This window comes from Lepidochelys kempii, chromosome 8, assembly GCF_965140265.1.
Source record: "Lepidochelys kempii isolate rLepKem1 chromosome 8, rLepKem1.hap2, whole genome shotgun sequence".
NCBI lineage: Eukaryota > Metazoa > Chordata > Testudines > Cheloniidae > Lepidochelys > Lepidochelys kempii.
Genome location: NC_133263.1, coordinates 84,518,040 through 84,533,489, shown reverse-complemented (window position 1 = coordinate 84,533,489; position 15,450 = coordinate 84,518,040). Strand labels below are relative to the sequence as shown.

The 15,450-nt window shown below is 35.4% G+C and overlaps 1 protein-coding gene across 1 annotated transcript in view; it reads left to right on the top strand.

Annotated features, from left to right (window-relative positions):
- The window catches only part of MSH4 (mutS homolog 4), a 54,434-nt gene that overhangs the window by 28,949 nt on the left and 10,035 nt on the right, over positions 1-15,450 (top strand). Inside the window, exons 7-16 of the mRNA XM_073357309.1 lie at positions 278-450; positions 4,733-4,800; positions 7,799-7,873; positions 8,291-8,355; positions 8,984-9,153; positions 11,298-11,434; positions 11,776-11,879; positions 12,948-13,072; positions 14,383-14,583; positions 14,788-14,906. Of these exons, the coding sequence (XP_073213410.1) occupies positions 278-450; positions 4,733-4,800; positions 7,799-7,873; positions 8,291-8,355; positions 8,984-9,153; positions 11,298-11,434; positions 11,776-11,879; positions 12,948-13,072; positions 14,383-14,583; positions 14,788-14,906 (1,237 nt within the window). The remainder of the gene's footprint in view (positions 1-277; positions 451-4,732; positions 4,801-7,798; positions 7,874-8,290; positions 8,356-8,983; positions 9,154-11,297; positions 11,435-11,775; positions 11,880-12,947; positions 13,073-14,382; positions 14,584-14,787; positions 14,907-15,450) is intronic.

Below are 15,450 nucleotides of genomic sequence, written 5' to 3'. Positions count from 1 at the left end.
AAGTTATGGACAGGTCATGGGTCGTGAAATTTTGTTTACTGCCCATGACCTGTCCGTGACTTTTATTAAAAATACCCGTGACTAAAACGTAGCCTTACTCATAACCTCATTTTCGGTCTGAGGTCCTAAAGCTCACATGGAGTTCAGGGGAATTTATGTGTGCTTCTGATAATCAAGCTGTCAATTGTACGCTAATTTAATCTGAAAATTTCATTTGATTTGTATCAGCTTGATTTTTTTGAGTTTTTGTTTTTTTAAATTTGTGTTATTTTCAAAGGAATGGTCACACTCTTTTTGGCGTTCTAAATTATACTAAAACTCCAGGTGGAAGCCGAAGACTGAGGTCTAATATCCTGGAGCCTCTGGTTGATGCTGAAACAATTAACACAAGATTGGATTGTATTCAGGAACTACTACAGGATGAGGAGCTCTTTTTTAGTCTTCAGGCAGGTAATAGCTTGTTTTATTTTTAAAACACTTAAAAATACCCATTTAAATATTTTTGTTTTTATAATAGCTGAAAACTCATAGCATGTATTAATAAAATAGATATGAAACATGTTTTGACTTGTGAAGTTACATTTCATAGTGGATTTAAAAAATGTTATGATTTCTAGCAATAGTTCTTAATCTGTCATTATTTAATTTGACTTTTTACCTCTTTTTTGATCATTTTGCTAAAATTTTTAGTAAATGAGGTGGACCAGCAAATGGTGCTTTAGAGGAATTTTGAATTGGTCTCACTAGCTCTTTAACCAACTGCATTTTGTGTTCGAGCCAGGCTTTCCAGATATACACTACTAACATCTGAAATGTAATTTGCATACTGTTATGAATATGCAGCTTCTCATTTTTGATTGCTAAGATACAGGTAACAAGACAGATGAATATACATACGCTGCTAAAGAGCACAAGTTAGTTAGTCCACCTAAGCTTGACATTAAATTCGCTAAATCTTTATTTCCTGGTTTTGGACGGCTTATTGTGTTTTTTGGGGAAAATGAGTAATCACTTTTGGTCAGATCAGGAACTCTTTCCAAGGCTTTCACAACACAAAAATGGATGACATGTAGTCTGTTGAGCTACCCTCTTTTAGCTTGATATTATACTAGCGGAGCAGATGTGAATACATAAATACCACCATATTTTGCAGATCATCAGAGTGGCTCAGATACTATGTTTATCCTTTATTTTTACACCTTAAATATTTCAAATACACATTTTTAAAATAAAATGTTTGGAAATAGTTACTGCATCACAACTACCTAAAACAGTGACTTGGCATTTCTCATTCTTTCTCTATCTCCATCCCATCATAGAAAATATTTTGACATTTATATCCCACCTGTCAAGAAGTAAGGAGGCAAAAGGTGTATGTCAATCACAGTTGATATAAAAACACCGGCCCACCCACTTTGTCCTTAGTATTTTTGCTTCCTTTCCCCTGGAAACATGGAGTGTATTTCACCAGTTTTAACTTCATCCCCACTCACCCACCCCATTTCAATAGATCAGAAATATGCCCGGGAAGATGCAGCAGAGGAGACTGTGTTTTGGCACTTGTAGCTCAAAGGTAGTGAGATAGGTAGGAGAGGTGGACTATAATATATGCTTCCCCACAAGACTACTTGTCAAACATTGTCTCTTGGTCTTGTTAGTGATCAGCTCTCTAACTTGTGAGGAGCAGCTGCTTTCTTTCTATTAAAAGAATAGGACAAGGAACTCTCAGAATCATTAGTGTTGATTTTTAACAAATCTGAGAACATGGGGAAGTTCCAGAGGATTGGAAAAAAGCCACCATTTACAAATATTTCAGTATTTAAAGAGGGTAAATGGGATGACCCAGATAACTATGGGCCTCTATCCTGGCAAAATAATGGAAAGGCTGATATGGAATGCAATCAGTGAAGAATTAAAGGATGTTAGCGTAATTAATGCCAGTCAGCATGGTTTTATGGAAAATGGTCTTGACAAACAAATTTCTTATTTTTTTGAAGAGATCACAAGTTTGATAAATTTTTCTGTGTTGGCATAATATACTTAGACTCTAGCATGCATTCTGATTTTTTAAGAATTTGCACTATATGTAGCCCATGTTAAATGGATTAATATTTACAGATGACACTCAAATTGGTGGAGTGATAAATAATGATGGGGACAGGTAAATTATACAGACAATCGTGGATCATTAATAAGGTGAACAATATGCATTTTAATACAGCCAAAAGTAAGATCATACATCTACGAACAAAGAATGTAGGTCACACTATTCTGGAATGCAGCAATCCTGAAAAGGACTTGAATGCAGATAACCATTTGACCATGAGCTTCCTCTGTAATGCTGTAGCTAAGAGGGTGAACATGATCCTTGGATACATAACCAGGGGAATATCAAGTAGGAGTAGGGAGTTGGTATTATGTCTGTGTACAGCATTAGTGAGACCATTACTGGAATACTGCATCGAGTTCTTGTGTCTCCACTTCAAAAAGGATTTTGGAAAAATTGGAAAGGGTTCAGAGAAGAGAACTACAAGAAAGATTTCAGACTGGAAAACAAGCCTTCTAGTGAGAGACTGAAGAAGCTCAATCTATTTAGTTTATCTAAGGGAAGTTTAAGAGGTGATTTCATTACAGTTTCCAATATGTACATGGGAAAGGCACATTACAGTTTCCAATATGTACATGATGGTAGATAGCTCTTTAATCTAGCAGAAAAAAGGCATAGAAAAGTTTTAACAGTAAGGGTAATTAACTATTGGAACAACTTATCTAGGGATATAGTGGATTCTCCATCAATTGGAGTCTTAAGATTTGATATCTTTCTAAAAGGTATGCTGTTGCACAAACAGAAGTTATAGGTTTGATGCAGAAATTACTGGATGAGGCTCTATAACCTGTGTTGTGTAGGAAGTTAGATTATAGTGGTTCCTTCTGGTCTTAAAATGTATGAACCATACAACTCTCATTATTTTCTTTAAAAGCGGCAAAGAGTCCTGTGACACCTTATAGGCTAATAGACATATTGGAGCATAAGCTTTGGTGGGTGAATACCCACTTCACCAGATGCATCCAACGAAGTGGGTATTCACCACAAAAACTTATGCTCCAATACGTCTGTTAGTCTATAAGGTGCCACAGGACTCTTTGCTGCTTTTACAGATCCAGACTAACACGGCTGACACCCCTCTGATATTTGACATTATTTTCTTTGTGACTGTTGGAATAGTTCTGATGTGGGTGATGGTCCTTATGATTTATAAAAATTTTCACTCTGGTCCTTGCCAGAAATGTAGATCTCCCATTGTGATCTCTCATTCTTTGCCCTCAAGATCAGGTGTGAACTAGAGCAGGAGCTAGGGTACTACCTGAGAAAAGGTCAAGTACATTATCTCCTTGAAAGCAGAGGCTAATTCCTCAGTTGTATTCTTCCATGACATTGCTAATATGGAAGTTCTCAATCTTCACCTTCCATCTTTCACAGTCACAACAGAGTTGTAAAACTTCTAGTTTCCTTTGGATACCAGTCCATCCGGTGATGTTTCCAACATAGCTGGCTCTCTTTCCTCCTCTTGCCTGATAGTATAAGAGTTGGAATCAAGTTGCTCTGGTGATTGGTGAGCAATTTGTCCACAGAAAGATTTTATTTTCTTACCTATGATATCAAGTGATTTTGCTGTTTTTAAATTGTTCCTTTTCATCCCCTGATCATTCATAATTTAGGTTATCCAGCTAATTTTTACCTTCTGTAACACCAAAACTTGAACGCTGTGAGTCGTGTCTCAGTCTGCTTTCTAAATGACCAGCTCTCGCATCCATACAGGAGGGTTGACCATATGTGTAGCTCTTCAACAATCAGTGCTATACTAAGGCACTGCCACACACCAGGGCTTTTATTAGATTTGGGGATCTTTCCTCTGCAAGATGTATGGGAGTCTGCTGCCTCTTCAATAGTTCAGTAGTGCCCACCAGTCAGCATCTTTCTTGAGCTCTTGTAGTTGCAGAGTTAGTGCTATATTCTGTCGGGCTTCCTTCTGATAAGGTCATTCCACCACAGGCTCAGGTTACTACTTGTGAAATTGCAGGGCAGATACATAGTCATCTTTTCACTGTCATAATTGGATGGGAATTTTCAAACAGAGAATATTGCTGTGATTTTTAAGAAAGCCCGTTTGCTCTTGAGGACTGCTTGCTACATCTGCAGTCTGACATATTTTCTGTTATAAGATAGGAAGTAGAGACATTTGACAAGGGACAGTAGTCTACTGACAAGACCATTTGTTATAGTCTCCCACTCTTCCTTCATTCATATTTCAGCCCTCCTACCCTGTTGTGGGGATCCTAATGTTCTTATTGTTCAATATCTTTTAGGTTGTTTAAGCTCTGAGAGTTTCTTTATTGAAGAGAATATGAGAGAGCTGATGTCATTATATCCATCATGATACAATGACCAAAATTGCTCAGATACCATGGTTATGGATGTGACATAAGAATCTTGTTAGATTGGTAGTTCTTTTGTCTGTTTTCTTTCTGGTAATTGAAGCTACAGTACTTTGTCAAGATTTTGCTGTGATAGGGTGAGGGAAGAAAATGACTTCACAAACAGAGGTACTAAATAGTTTTCTGTGCCTGTTTTCTTTTGGAAAATTAAATCACTTATTTGTTAAATATTTATTATTAAAATTATCGCAAGTTTCAGCTCCGTTTCTAATTTGTGTTTAATGTTGTTTTACAGTGATTTCAAGATTCCTGGATACTGAACAACTTCTTTCAATTTTAGTACAAATTCCAAAGCAAGATACAGTAGGTTTATAAATGCACCTATCTCATAAATAATGAATAATTGTCAGTTATCTCAGTAGAGTAAGCAACATGTAAACTTCCTATAGCAGCTGTACAATTGTATTATTTGTAAAAAAAGATTGTATATTAGAAAGGGATGGAAACATAGTTTTAAAGATATACAATGATTTATATATGTTGCATCTCACCCAGAAAGATGAATGTATGGACCCCTTAAACTAAGGCATATTTTTACTTCGTAACAGGAGAAGAATTTCAGCCAATCATAAAGTGTTTTCATTTATTTATTTAGATTTATGCAGAGAGTAATAAAAGAGCACCCATCTAATGCTCTAGGCATCCTTGACAATATTTTAAAAATACACTGAAATAGGCCTGTTGGTTCCCCCAGATCAGCTCAAATACACAGCAACAAAATGCATGACTGATGACTGATGTGAATTGATCTCACACAGCCCACACCCAGTCTAATCCAACATTCATTTCTTCACAAGTGAGGGAGAAAAGGTGGGCAAAGCAGCAAGGTTAACAAACTCAACCTGTTATGGACTTAGGGAGGACGCTAGCCCTGTGACCCTTGTGGAGAATGACCAAAAAACATGACTGTTGTTCCTTCACAAATCCACTGTACTTTTAAATCTGCATCTTCTTACTTATTCATCCTAATCACACCTTCTTCTTAACATCACTGGAGAGTAGGAGAGAGAAGCATTTTCATATGAGCATGAAAGGGAAAATATACCTTTTAATGTTAAAAGCTGTATAATAGAAATAATCTCCTTTTTGTAATATACTCACAGTTTGCCCACTTAACTTTGCTTTGTCTATTATTTAGCCTCAAGAGCTTCTTATGCAATATAAAGCAGTGGAGATTATCCCTTATAAATGGACCCCCAAATTTTTTCTAAAAAACAAACCTCTTTCGTTTAGTTTCAGTTACTAAATAAACCTTCAAAACCTGTCAAGCTAGAACTTAGAATCTTATTCCTTTTAGCTTCAAAACACAAGCCTTCATGGTTAAGCCAAGAGAAAGTCTCTTACAACTATGAAATAAGTTCTTTCTCAGCAGCCATCAGGGTACAAATTATTACTGAGCTGTAGCTCACGAAAGCTCATGCTTAAATAAATTGGTTAGTCTCTAAGGTGCCACAAGTACTCCTTTTCTTTTTGCGAATACAGACTAACACAGCTGTTACTCTGAAACATAACAGAGAGAGTACAATTAGATGCAGCAATTATTAACGTTTGTTTTATTACAGCTCATTTTCTTCAAATATAGTACATGCACAAATTTTCAAGGGGATTAAAATATTTTGAAAATTTGAACCTGCCGTATGTAGCAAGCTGTTTTAGAAATAGAGGGATACAGAGAATATTTAAATACAAGTCAACATCTCAAATCAAGGTAATTTTTAGGCCAGATTCTGCCACCCCAATTTGTTTTAAATGTAATAAAAAAAAAATCTGTTCCTTGCCCCCAGCCCCAATGCATCAACAGCAAGATTTGAACCCTGGACTTCAGCAGCGACCTCGACAGCTTCAACTAGCTCATCTCAGAACAGGCTGTTATCACTTCAGTTATTTGCAAACTGCAAAACATTACTAACCAATGACTAAGTGCATCCAGCTGGTGCAAAAAAGTATGTCAGGAAAGTGCTTTAGTAACAATACAGCTGCCTAGACTTCATTGTTAATAAAAACTATTCTGATTCAGTATACTTAAAATACAGCCAGTTCATCACAATTTTTCTTCGTGTTTCTGGATGCTAGTTTAGACAAAAAAGAAATTAGAAAGTAAAGAAATCTTTCTTTGTACTCTCATCCATGTGCCTATTTTAAAATGTTAAAAAATAAATTAAAACACCATGTTATAATGTTACTAACAGGTATAGAATAACAAACTTTTGAATGATACTTTTTTTCTCCTTAAAAGCAAGACACACTGAAGTTCCTGGAGTTGTAATTGGTAATGTGTGTATATGGGGGGGATTTTGGCAGAAACTTGCTATGGTTATTGGAACAGCTACCCTCGCTTGCTTTCTCCTTGCTAAGGTGACCCAAACCAATCAAATTGCTCCATCTTAAGGAATATGTCTGTAAATGTCCACCCTGATACTTCCTTTGCACTAAGACACCATCTGGGCTGATTGCCAAGCTTCATTCTGAGAAGAAAATTCAGCAACATATAAAGGGACTTAGCTGAGTTCTGTGAGCACATTTTTCTTTAAGAAACTTCAGAATTTTTAGAAAAAAATGGTTGAAGAAAAATTCTTGGATTGTGAGAACATTAGAAATTGGGTGAGTGAGGGTGTTTCTGTTCCAACAATTTGTAGCATAATTATTTTTAAAATAAACTAAGACTTTTTAGTAGATTTTTATGTGTAATTGAATTTTTCATAAAATTGAAAGAAAAATACCGTTTAATATTTCCCACACAGGAGCCTTCACTTTTATTTATATTTTCTATTAATTTGACTTTAAAACAGATAACAGGAAAGATTTTCATTTGTGCTTTTGAAAATCTGCCTTAGCTTCTACATAAGATTTTTCCATTTTTCAACTCTAAAGTTTTCTTCAGTTTCATTTTCAGAAGCCTTTGATTTTCCAACATTGATTTCAACTCTCCACACAAAAATTAGATGTTTTTTTTCTTATGGAACTGCTACCTATTCTTTCTTTATAAGGCAGCAGCACATAGCAAATGTTCTGTTCTCTGCAAGAAAACACAAATATTTTAGAATTCTTGTCAGTTGAAGAACTCTTTTGAAAATATTGTATTGTAATTTGAGTTTTCTCAAGCCATACATAGTCAAATATTTTTTTTTTACAAAACAGCAAATTTACAAATTGTCAAGCTGGTCATTAGTCATGAATTTTCATAAATCACTTAATAGTACATGAAAAATACATTCAGAATATGTGTGTAAAATGCATGCTTGTTTTGAAATGTATTTTAAAAATCTATACATACTGCATTTGTAATATTTTTTTTCAACAGGTTAAAGCTGCTGAATCAAAGATAACTAATTTAATCTATCTGAAACATACTCTGGAACTTGTGGATCCTCTAAAGGTGAAATGTATTCTGTTACTTTTTCTATATAAAATCCAAACTAGTTAGTTAATCTTTGTTGTCACACAGTGCAGTTCATTATATTTACTTTATATCTCATGGAACCGTACATTGTCACTGTAATAATTTCCTCTAAAAATAAGACAAGGGCCTCTAAATCTATGCTAAGTTTGATGTTGATTTAAAAAAACATATTTGAGTCTCTATTACTTTTGGAACTGGATTCTGAATGCTAGTTAAAAGCTTAATTTTATAACGATTATTTAACTTAAATAGATGCCACCCAACCGGTAAGCTCTTTATATCACCCCAACTTCAAATAAGCCTAGGTGAATCTAAAAGCCATACAGACTGTTAAAATTATTAAAATTTAATAATGTTTTTATGATTAAGTAATTATATTTTAATTTTCAATAGGCTGCTTTGAAAAGCTGCAAGACTCATCTGTTAAAGGCATATTATAGTTCTCTGGAAGACAAAAGGTACTGTGATATTTTCATAGCTAGAATATCTGATTGTCTCCTTTTTTCTGAGGATGTCTGTAGGATTTTAAGATGTTGCTTCTTGAATTATTTATAGTTATAGCTCCTGTTTTTTGTGTTATCATTAGAAACTCTTAATTTTACTTATTCTTTACGAAGTTTCTAGAAATTCAGTTTTTCAACTATTGCAAGAGAAATTTTAAAAAAGATAAACAGAAAATTGGTTTTAACAATAGTTGATTGGTTATGAATGACAAACATAATTTAAATTCTTACAAAAATTAAATACTCCAGTAGATATTATTGAAAAGACAAAAAGAATGTGAGAATACTTTGATTTCTTAGAATCACCCAAAATGACTGAGGACAAGTAGCTGTTTCTTATATTTGAGCAGCATGCAATGTCTGCCATTCTTTAAGATATTAAAATATTTAGGTTAAAGTTAGTTGTGTTCATATATTGTTTGAGATTTAAAAAAAATCCCGTGGTAAGTTTTTAGTGTTTACTTTGAACTATTGAATTGTATTGTCTTTGGTAATTTTTATTTATAATTGAAGATAATGTTGATGATGAAGTTGAAAAATATTACCTAGCCAATTCCATTACTGATATAACTACTGTTTGTAGGTTTGGAATCATACTTGAAAAGATAAAAACTGTCATTAATGATGATACAAGATACACAAAAGGATGCCTGAATATGAGGACCCAGAAGTGCTATGCAGTCAGGCCAAACATCAATGAATTCCTTGATATAGCTCGTAGAACATACACAGAGATTGTAGATGACATAGCAGGTATTTCATGATTGATGATTAATAGGAATATATTGCACCTGTTATATAGAACCATAAAATTGTACAAAAATATATAGAGCTAACTTTCTAATGAAGAGAAGGCAAGTATTTTTATTGTAATTTGATTTTGTCATTGATAAAAAAGAGTTGAGGTACATTTGAAATTAGGGTTGCCATACATTTCAGTTTTCCCAGACACAACCTCTTCTTGGTCTTCTAGTCTCTGTCCTGGCAGATTTTTGAAATATGAACAAATGCCCATGATTTTTCCTTGCTTGTCCTTTTTCAAGACATTTTGAGGACATTACACTTGTTATTTATAAATGTTAGATATTCAAAGTAGAAAGAAACTACTCCCCTCCCCATCCAGCTCTCCCTTCCCCCTGGCAGTGTCCTCTATTTGGGAACTTGAAATATGGTAACCCTATTTGAAATGTACTTTGAGATTTTCCATTTGTAGATAAAAACTGTAATTAAATAAAATGATGAATAATTATTTTGTGATTTTAAAAAGTAAAAAGATTGCTTCATTTATTGTGCCACCAAAAAAACAAGCTGTATATGAATCAAAGATATTGTAATCTTTCCATTTAAAACCTATGGTTTGCACCTACAATGCAGTGCATCTAAATTCAGTTCGAAGTGTTGAAACAATATTATTTCAAATAAAATTTTCTGGTACAGAAATTTAGTTTTATCATCTGCTGATACTTTACAAACACAAATACTTTGTTTTTAATATTTTAACTAGTTTGAATCTGTGGGCTATGATTTAACTGTGCTATTAAGAATTGTGTAAAACCACTTTCTTGATATTATTTTAAAGCCAAAATGAATAAAATCAATTTTGGAAAAATGCCTCTATTCTTTGAGTATAACCGTTTTAGATAAAGTGTCTAAAGTTGATGAAAAAGATTGTCTTTTTCTGAATGGCTCCTATCACATTTCTGAGCAGACAAGATTGTTCTTTTAGTTCACCCTTTAACAAGCAAGAATGACAAATAGCCCATGTGAATAGTAGAATTTTTAACACCAATAGTATACTATAGATTGTTTTGAAGTTCCTGTTAGTTTTGTAGCTTACAGTCGACATCACACAGAGTGAACATCAAGAGTTTAATTGTTCTCTTGCTTTCCAAAATTTTCCTTACATGGCTGCTAAGACCCAGAGAAATGTAGGCAGGGAGGAGCTCTCTCTCCCTCCTGATGGTTACTGCAGTCCAGTTTCACTGCAGCCCACATGTTTACAGCAAAAGAGCTCCTTTTCTCCTTTCCCTGTTACCATGCTAAGTGCTGAGGAAGCAAATGCTGACACTGGAGCACTGAGTGCCTCCAGGACCCAGGTGTCCAACACAGCCCATCTTCTCTACCCAACCTTTTGCTGGCCTGAGTCTCTGGTGGTAGCAACAGTGGGAGGTGGTGCCAGCTCAGTGAGGTGTGTGAATGCCAGGGAAACCCCATTCAACAGCATCCTTCTTTTCTCCCCACACAGTAGTACAACATCAGTATTTTTCCTCATCTACCCAGACACCCACACATGCCTGTACCCCACCCAGCAAAATTCAGAATTCCCACCACTTAGCAGCACCTTTCCTCCTGCCCCCTAATAGTCCCCTGCATCTATCACCCTCCCACTTTGCTCCAGGTGGGCGGGTTGGGGTTATGGTTTAGAATTGCAAAAGATTGTGAACTGTGGAGTGAGTGGGAAAAGATTGAGAGCCCCAGATCTAAGAGTTACAGTTACCTGTTGAGAAAGCAGGGTAAAACACCACTGGCATGAAAGTGGATTCATCTGAAGCTTACTCCTCTGAGAAATCTTCCTTTCCAGCAGAAGGACAACCCACCCCTGAGATCCCCATGACAACATATGAATATCTTTAAAAAGAGGCTATGAATTCTCATATTCTCACCTGGCACTTTTTGTCCACTAGTTTTATAAAGCTAGTGCTCTTATTTGAATGGTTTACTGAGCTCTTTCACCTCCACACAAGCCCCCTTTCAAGGTCCTAACAAGGCTATCTAATTTACTGGAATTGGTATCTAGATATCTGCATGATGCCTTTACTACTCAGATAACACAGTGAGTTTTATAGTATGTTAGACAATATTTCAATTATGGCTGATTTTTTCCCCATACTACTTAGGAATGATAACACAGCTTGCAGAAAAATACAGCCTACCTTTGAAGATGAGTTTCAGCTCTGCTCGTGGATTTTTTATCCAAATGAATGCAGAGTGTGCAGCATTACCTAATGGTCAGCTACCTTCAGAATTTACAAAGGTATGTGTTCTGGACATGTTTTGTCATGAAATTAATTACTTCAGTGATATTACATAATAAATGAGGATAGAATTTATTTAACCCATATTCTTTTATACAATGTATTAGACATCTATATGTGCTATCTTATGTGTCAGATAATATGAAATGTTACAAGGTTGCTATCATTCTAATATTTGCATTTTGTTTCTTGTCTTTTCATGCTATTTTATTTAGGAAAAGTGAAATAAGGTAACAGTTTTGTCACTTGCTTTCCAGATTGTTCCTACTTTGTTTCTGGAAATCTTTCTTTATGTGCATTTATTTGAGATGTATTACTTTAAGGTTGAATTTCCTTACAGATCACTAAAATGAAAAATGCATATAGCTTTACTTCAGCAGACTTAATTAAAATGAATGAAAGGTGCCAGGAGTCTTTGAGAGAAATTTATCACATGACCTACTTGTAAGAACATTTCAAACTCTTTAATATTTGTGTTAACTTGATTTATTTGCCATATTAACAACTAGTTGTGAGATTTTTCTCATATATTTTCATTGTTAAATTGTGTCTTTATAAAAGCACTCCAGATTGTAGAGAGAGAGTGTTCGTCATGAGAGAGTACATTAAAAGGCTAAATCTACATTATCCTGAATTATTATTAAAATGTATAGGGATTTATTCATAAAAAAGAAGAGTATACATCACATTTAGTAAACTTTTTGTAGAGTATTATCAACACAAAATGACATGAATATAGCACTTTGGCAATGTGTAGCCATTATTTATATTAAGTATGCCTTTCATTTTAAGTAGAATTACCTTCAGTTTTTCCATAAATTATGCTTATAAAGGGACCAAAGGGCATATATTGTTCTCTTTTCTTCTAGATTACAAAAGCTAACATAGGCTATTTTTGGTGATCATGTGAACCCATTTTAAACATGAACAACTCAAGAAACTGAAGAGTCACACTTTTTGGAGGACAATAGAACGCCATTGGTTCCAAAGCTGTATTTTTAGAGTCAATTTTGCACATGCAGCTCCCTTTCAAGCCAGTGGGAGTTGTATCTGCACATCTGATGGCAGAATTTGGCCTAGAATTTGTTCCCCGATAACTTACTACACTTTAGAAATGCCCATGTTTACAAATCTCTATGGCATTTATGAAATGTCTGTCTTCCTAGTGTCTAAGTATCATATTGACATTATTTTTTATGGATATTAGGAAAAACTTTTTCACTAGGAGGGTGGTGAAGCACTGGAATGCGTTACCTAGGGAGGTGGTGGAATCTCCTTCCTTTGAAGTTTTTAAGGTCAGGCTTGACAAAGCCCTGGCTGGGATGATTTAGTTGGGGATTAGTCCTGCTTTGAGCAGGGGGTTGGACTAGATGACCTCCTGAGGTCCCTTCCAACCCTGATATTCTATGATTCTATGATTATGAGCTTAATAATTGCCTTATTGCTGTAAATTGTGTAAAGCAATAAAATGTAGTAGTGTACAGTAACTAATTCAGAGCTGTCTGCTTGCAGGATAGTATGTAAACTACTGGGTGAAATTTATGAACATATCCATTGCCTATACAAACTCTCTGACACTGTGTCAATGTTGGATATGTTGCTGTCATTTGCCCATGCCTGCACTCTTTCTGACTACGGTAAGTTTCTTTCTAAAAGATGGTAAATATTAATAAAAATGCGGGTAAAGTTATTCCCCTGTCCCCCAATGTTTATATAATAATACCACCAGGTCTAGTTTGTGGCTCTTGTATTTATCTCAATGTATGAATTACTTTTATAGCTTCAATTTTCCTACTTTTCTTTCCGTTTTTATTCATGTATTCCCCCATTTGCTGCTGAATACAGTCTTGGCATGTTAATTTGAGGATGCAGGGCTAAGATGTTATTTTTTTTGTAACAGATCATGAGGACTCGTATAAAAGATGTAATCTCTACCTGAAAACAGCCCATTAATTCCTCCAAGTATACTGTCTTTGCTGATTTCATAGCTACATGGGAATATCATTTCTGATTCTTCCACTCTTGCTCATGTTGAATAATCCCTTCTTTGTGAATAGTCCTTGTCATGGGGTGACTGGCCTTTTAGAGAGAATTAAGGACAGTCTACCCATGACTAAGGTTGGTAAGCCAGCCTTGGTGGTTAATTGGTGGACTGGGAGCTAATCAATTACCCAGGTGGCTGATTACTGCTCAATTAGGGGAGCACCTGACTTTAATAAAATTACCAGAACTCAGTATGGAGAGGAGGTCAGCAAGGAGCATTGCTGGGGAAAAAAGACTCCTGATGACAGGAGACAGCAGGCAATAGAAAATGGGGCGTGTGACCACTCTGTGATGGGATAGACAAATGGTACCTGAACCTTAGTTCCAGGGAGAAGAACTGGATCATATTTTTATGCTATGTTAGCTAAAGCACTGGCAAGAGTTCTACCCAAGCTCCAGTGAGAACTGAGAAGCTGAAGGTGGTACCTCCAGCTCTGGGGAGGAAGACCGAGGGTTATTTTATGTAAACAGCAGAAAGACTGTTCTGAACAGTACTCTAGCTCCAGGACTAGGAGCCTCATGATGCAGGCAAGATACAGAACTAGAGGGGTCCCCCAAATCTGGAGCTAGGAGTAGGATTAAGGGCTCAAGTGGAAGGTCTTTCTCTGTTTGGGATATTTATTTCTGTTAATTAAAGGGAAATGCTTTAAGGCAAGCTTGTTTTGACTTATTTTGTAGATACAGGTTGGAGGAAACTGAGGCAGCGCCTTGTAGTGCTATGCCTGGCAGAGGAGTGAAGCCCCCAACTCAAGCAGCAAGACATTATTCAACAAGAGAAAGAGTAACAGACTCAGAGCTCTGCATGAGTGATTCTTATTTTATTTAAATATCTAACTTTTTAATAATTGCCATAGGTTTTTTGTATTTAGTGCTTAACATTTCTTATAATTTTTTCTTGGTTTAGTTCGTCCAGAATTTACTGATACCTTAGCAATCAAGCAGGGGTGGCATCCCATTCTTGAAAAAATATCTATGGAAAAACCTGTTTCTAATAATACTTACATCACAGAAGGCAGCAATTTTATCATTATTACAGGACCAAATATGAGTGGAAAATCAACTTACCTGAAACAGATTGCTCTCTGTCAAATTATGGCACAGATTGGTGAGCAACAGTTTACCTTATAAGTATTCTTTTGAACTGCTCGTATTGTTTTCTACGGAAAATGTCATTATTTACTAAGTGGAAAAATGTGTTTCTAAAAATAAGATGAGATTTTATCTGTGTATTAAACAAGGCCAGTTTTTAGCTATAGTGTTACTACCAGTGATAACATAAGATAACTTGTACTTTTATTTTATTTTGCAGGTTCTTATGTCCCAGCAGAATATTCTTCTTTTAGAATTGCTGAGCAAATTTTCACTAGAATTGGTATGGATGATGATATAGAAACAAATTCATCAACATTCATGAAGGAAATGAAAGAGGTACAGGTTTAAATATTTTAGTATCAAGGGCCCTAATTAACATTAAGCTGGTACAGTTTACATTGGTTTATGGATCTATATTTCATTGGCATTGAAGCACTTCTATTTTAGATGAGCACATGTCAGGGATAGTGTAGGAGTACTTGGTCCTGCCTCAGCACAGCGGCTGGACTAGGTGACCACTCAAGGTCCCTTCCAGCCCTACATTTCTATGATTCTGTGTACAAACAAAGCAGTCAAAGACAACTTGGCTTCTTTATCTCTCTTCCATATTGTATATCATGAGGAGAGCAGCATCTTTTAGAAACGTAGGTCCCAGGCCATGTAGGGATTTACAGGTCAAATCCAGCATCAGAAAATCAACTCAGGAACTAATAGGCTGTCACTATCAAGCATAGAACGTAATACAGTCTTACGTGTTATGTGAATCACAATCTTAATGTGATTATGGGGAAAACAAACCTTTACTTAACAAGTGAATTTTGCATCAGCTTCAGTTTCCACATGAATTTAAGATGCATCCCCATATAGAGTTCACTACAGT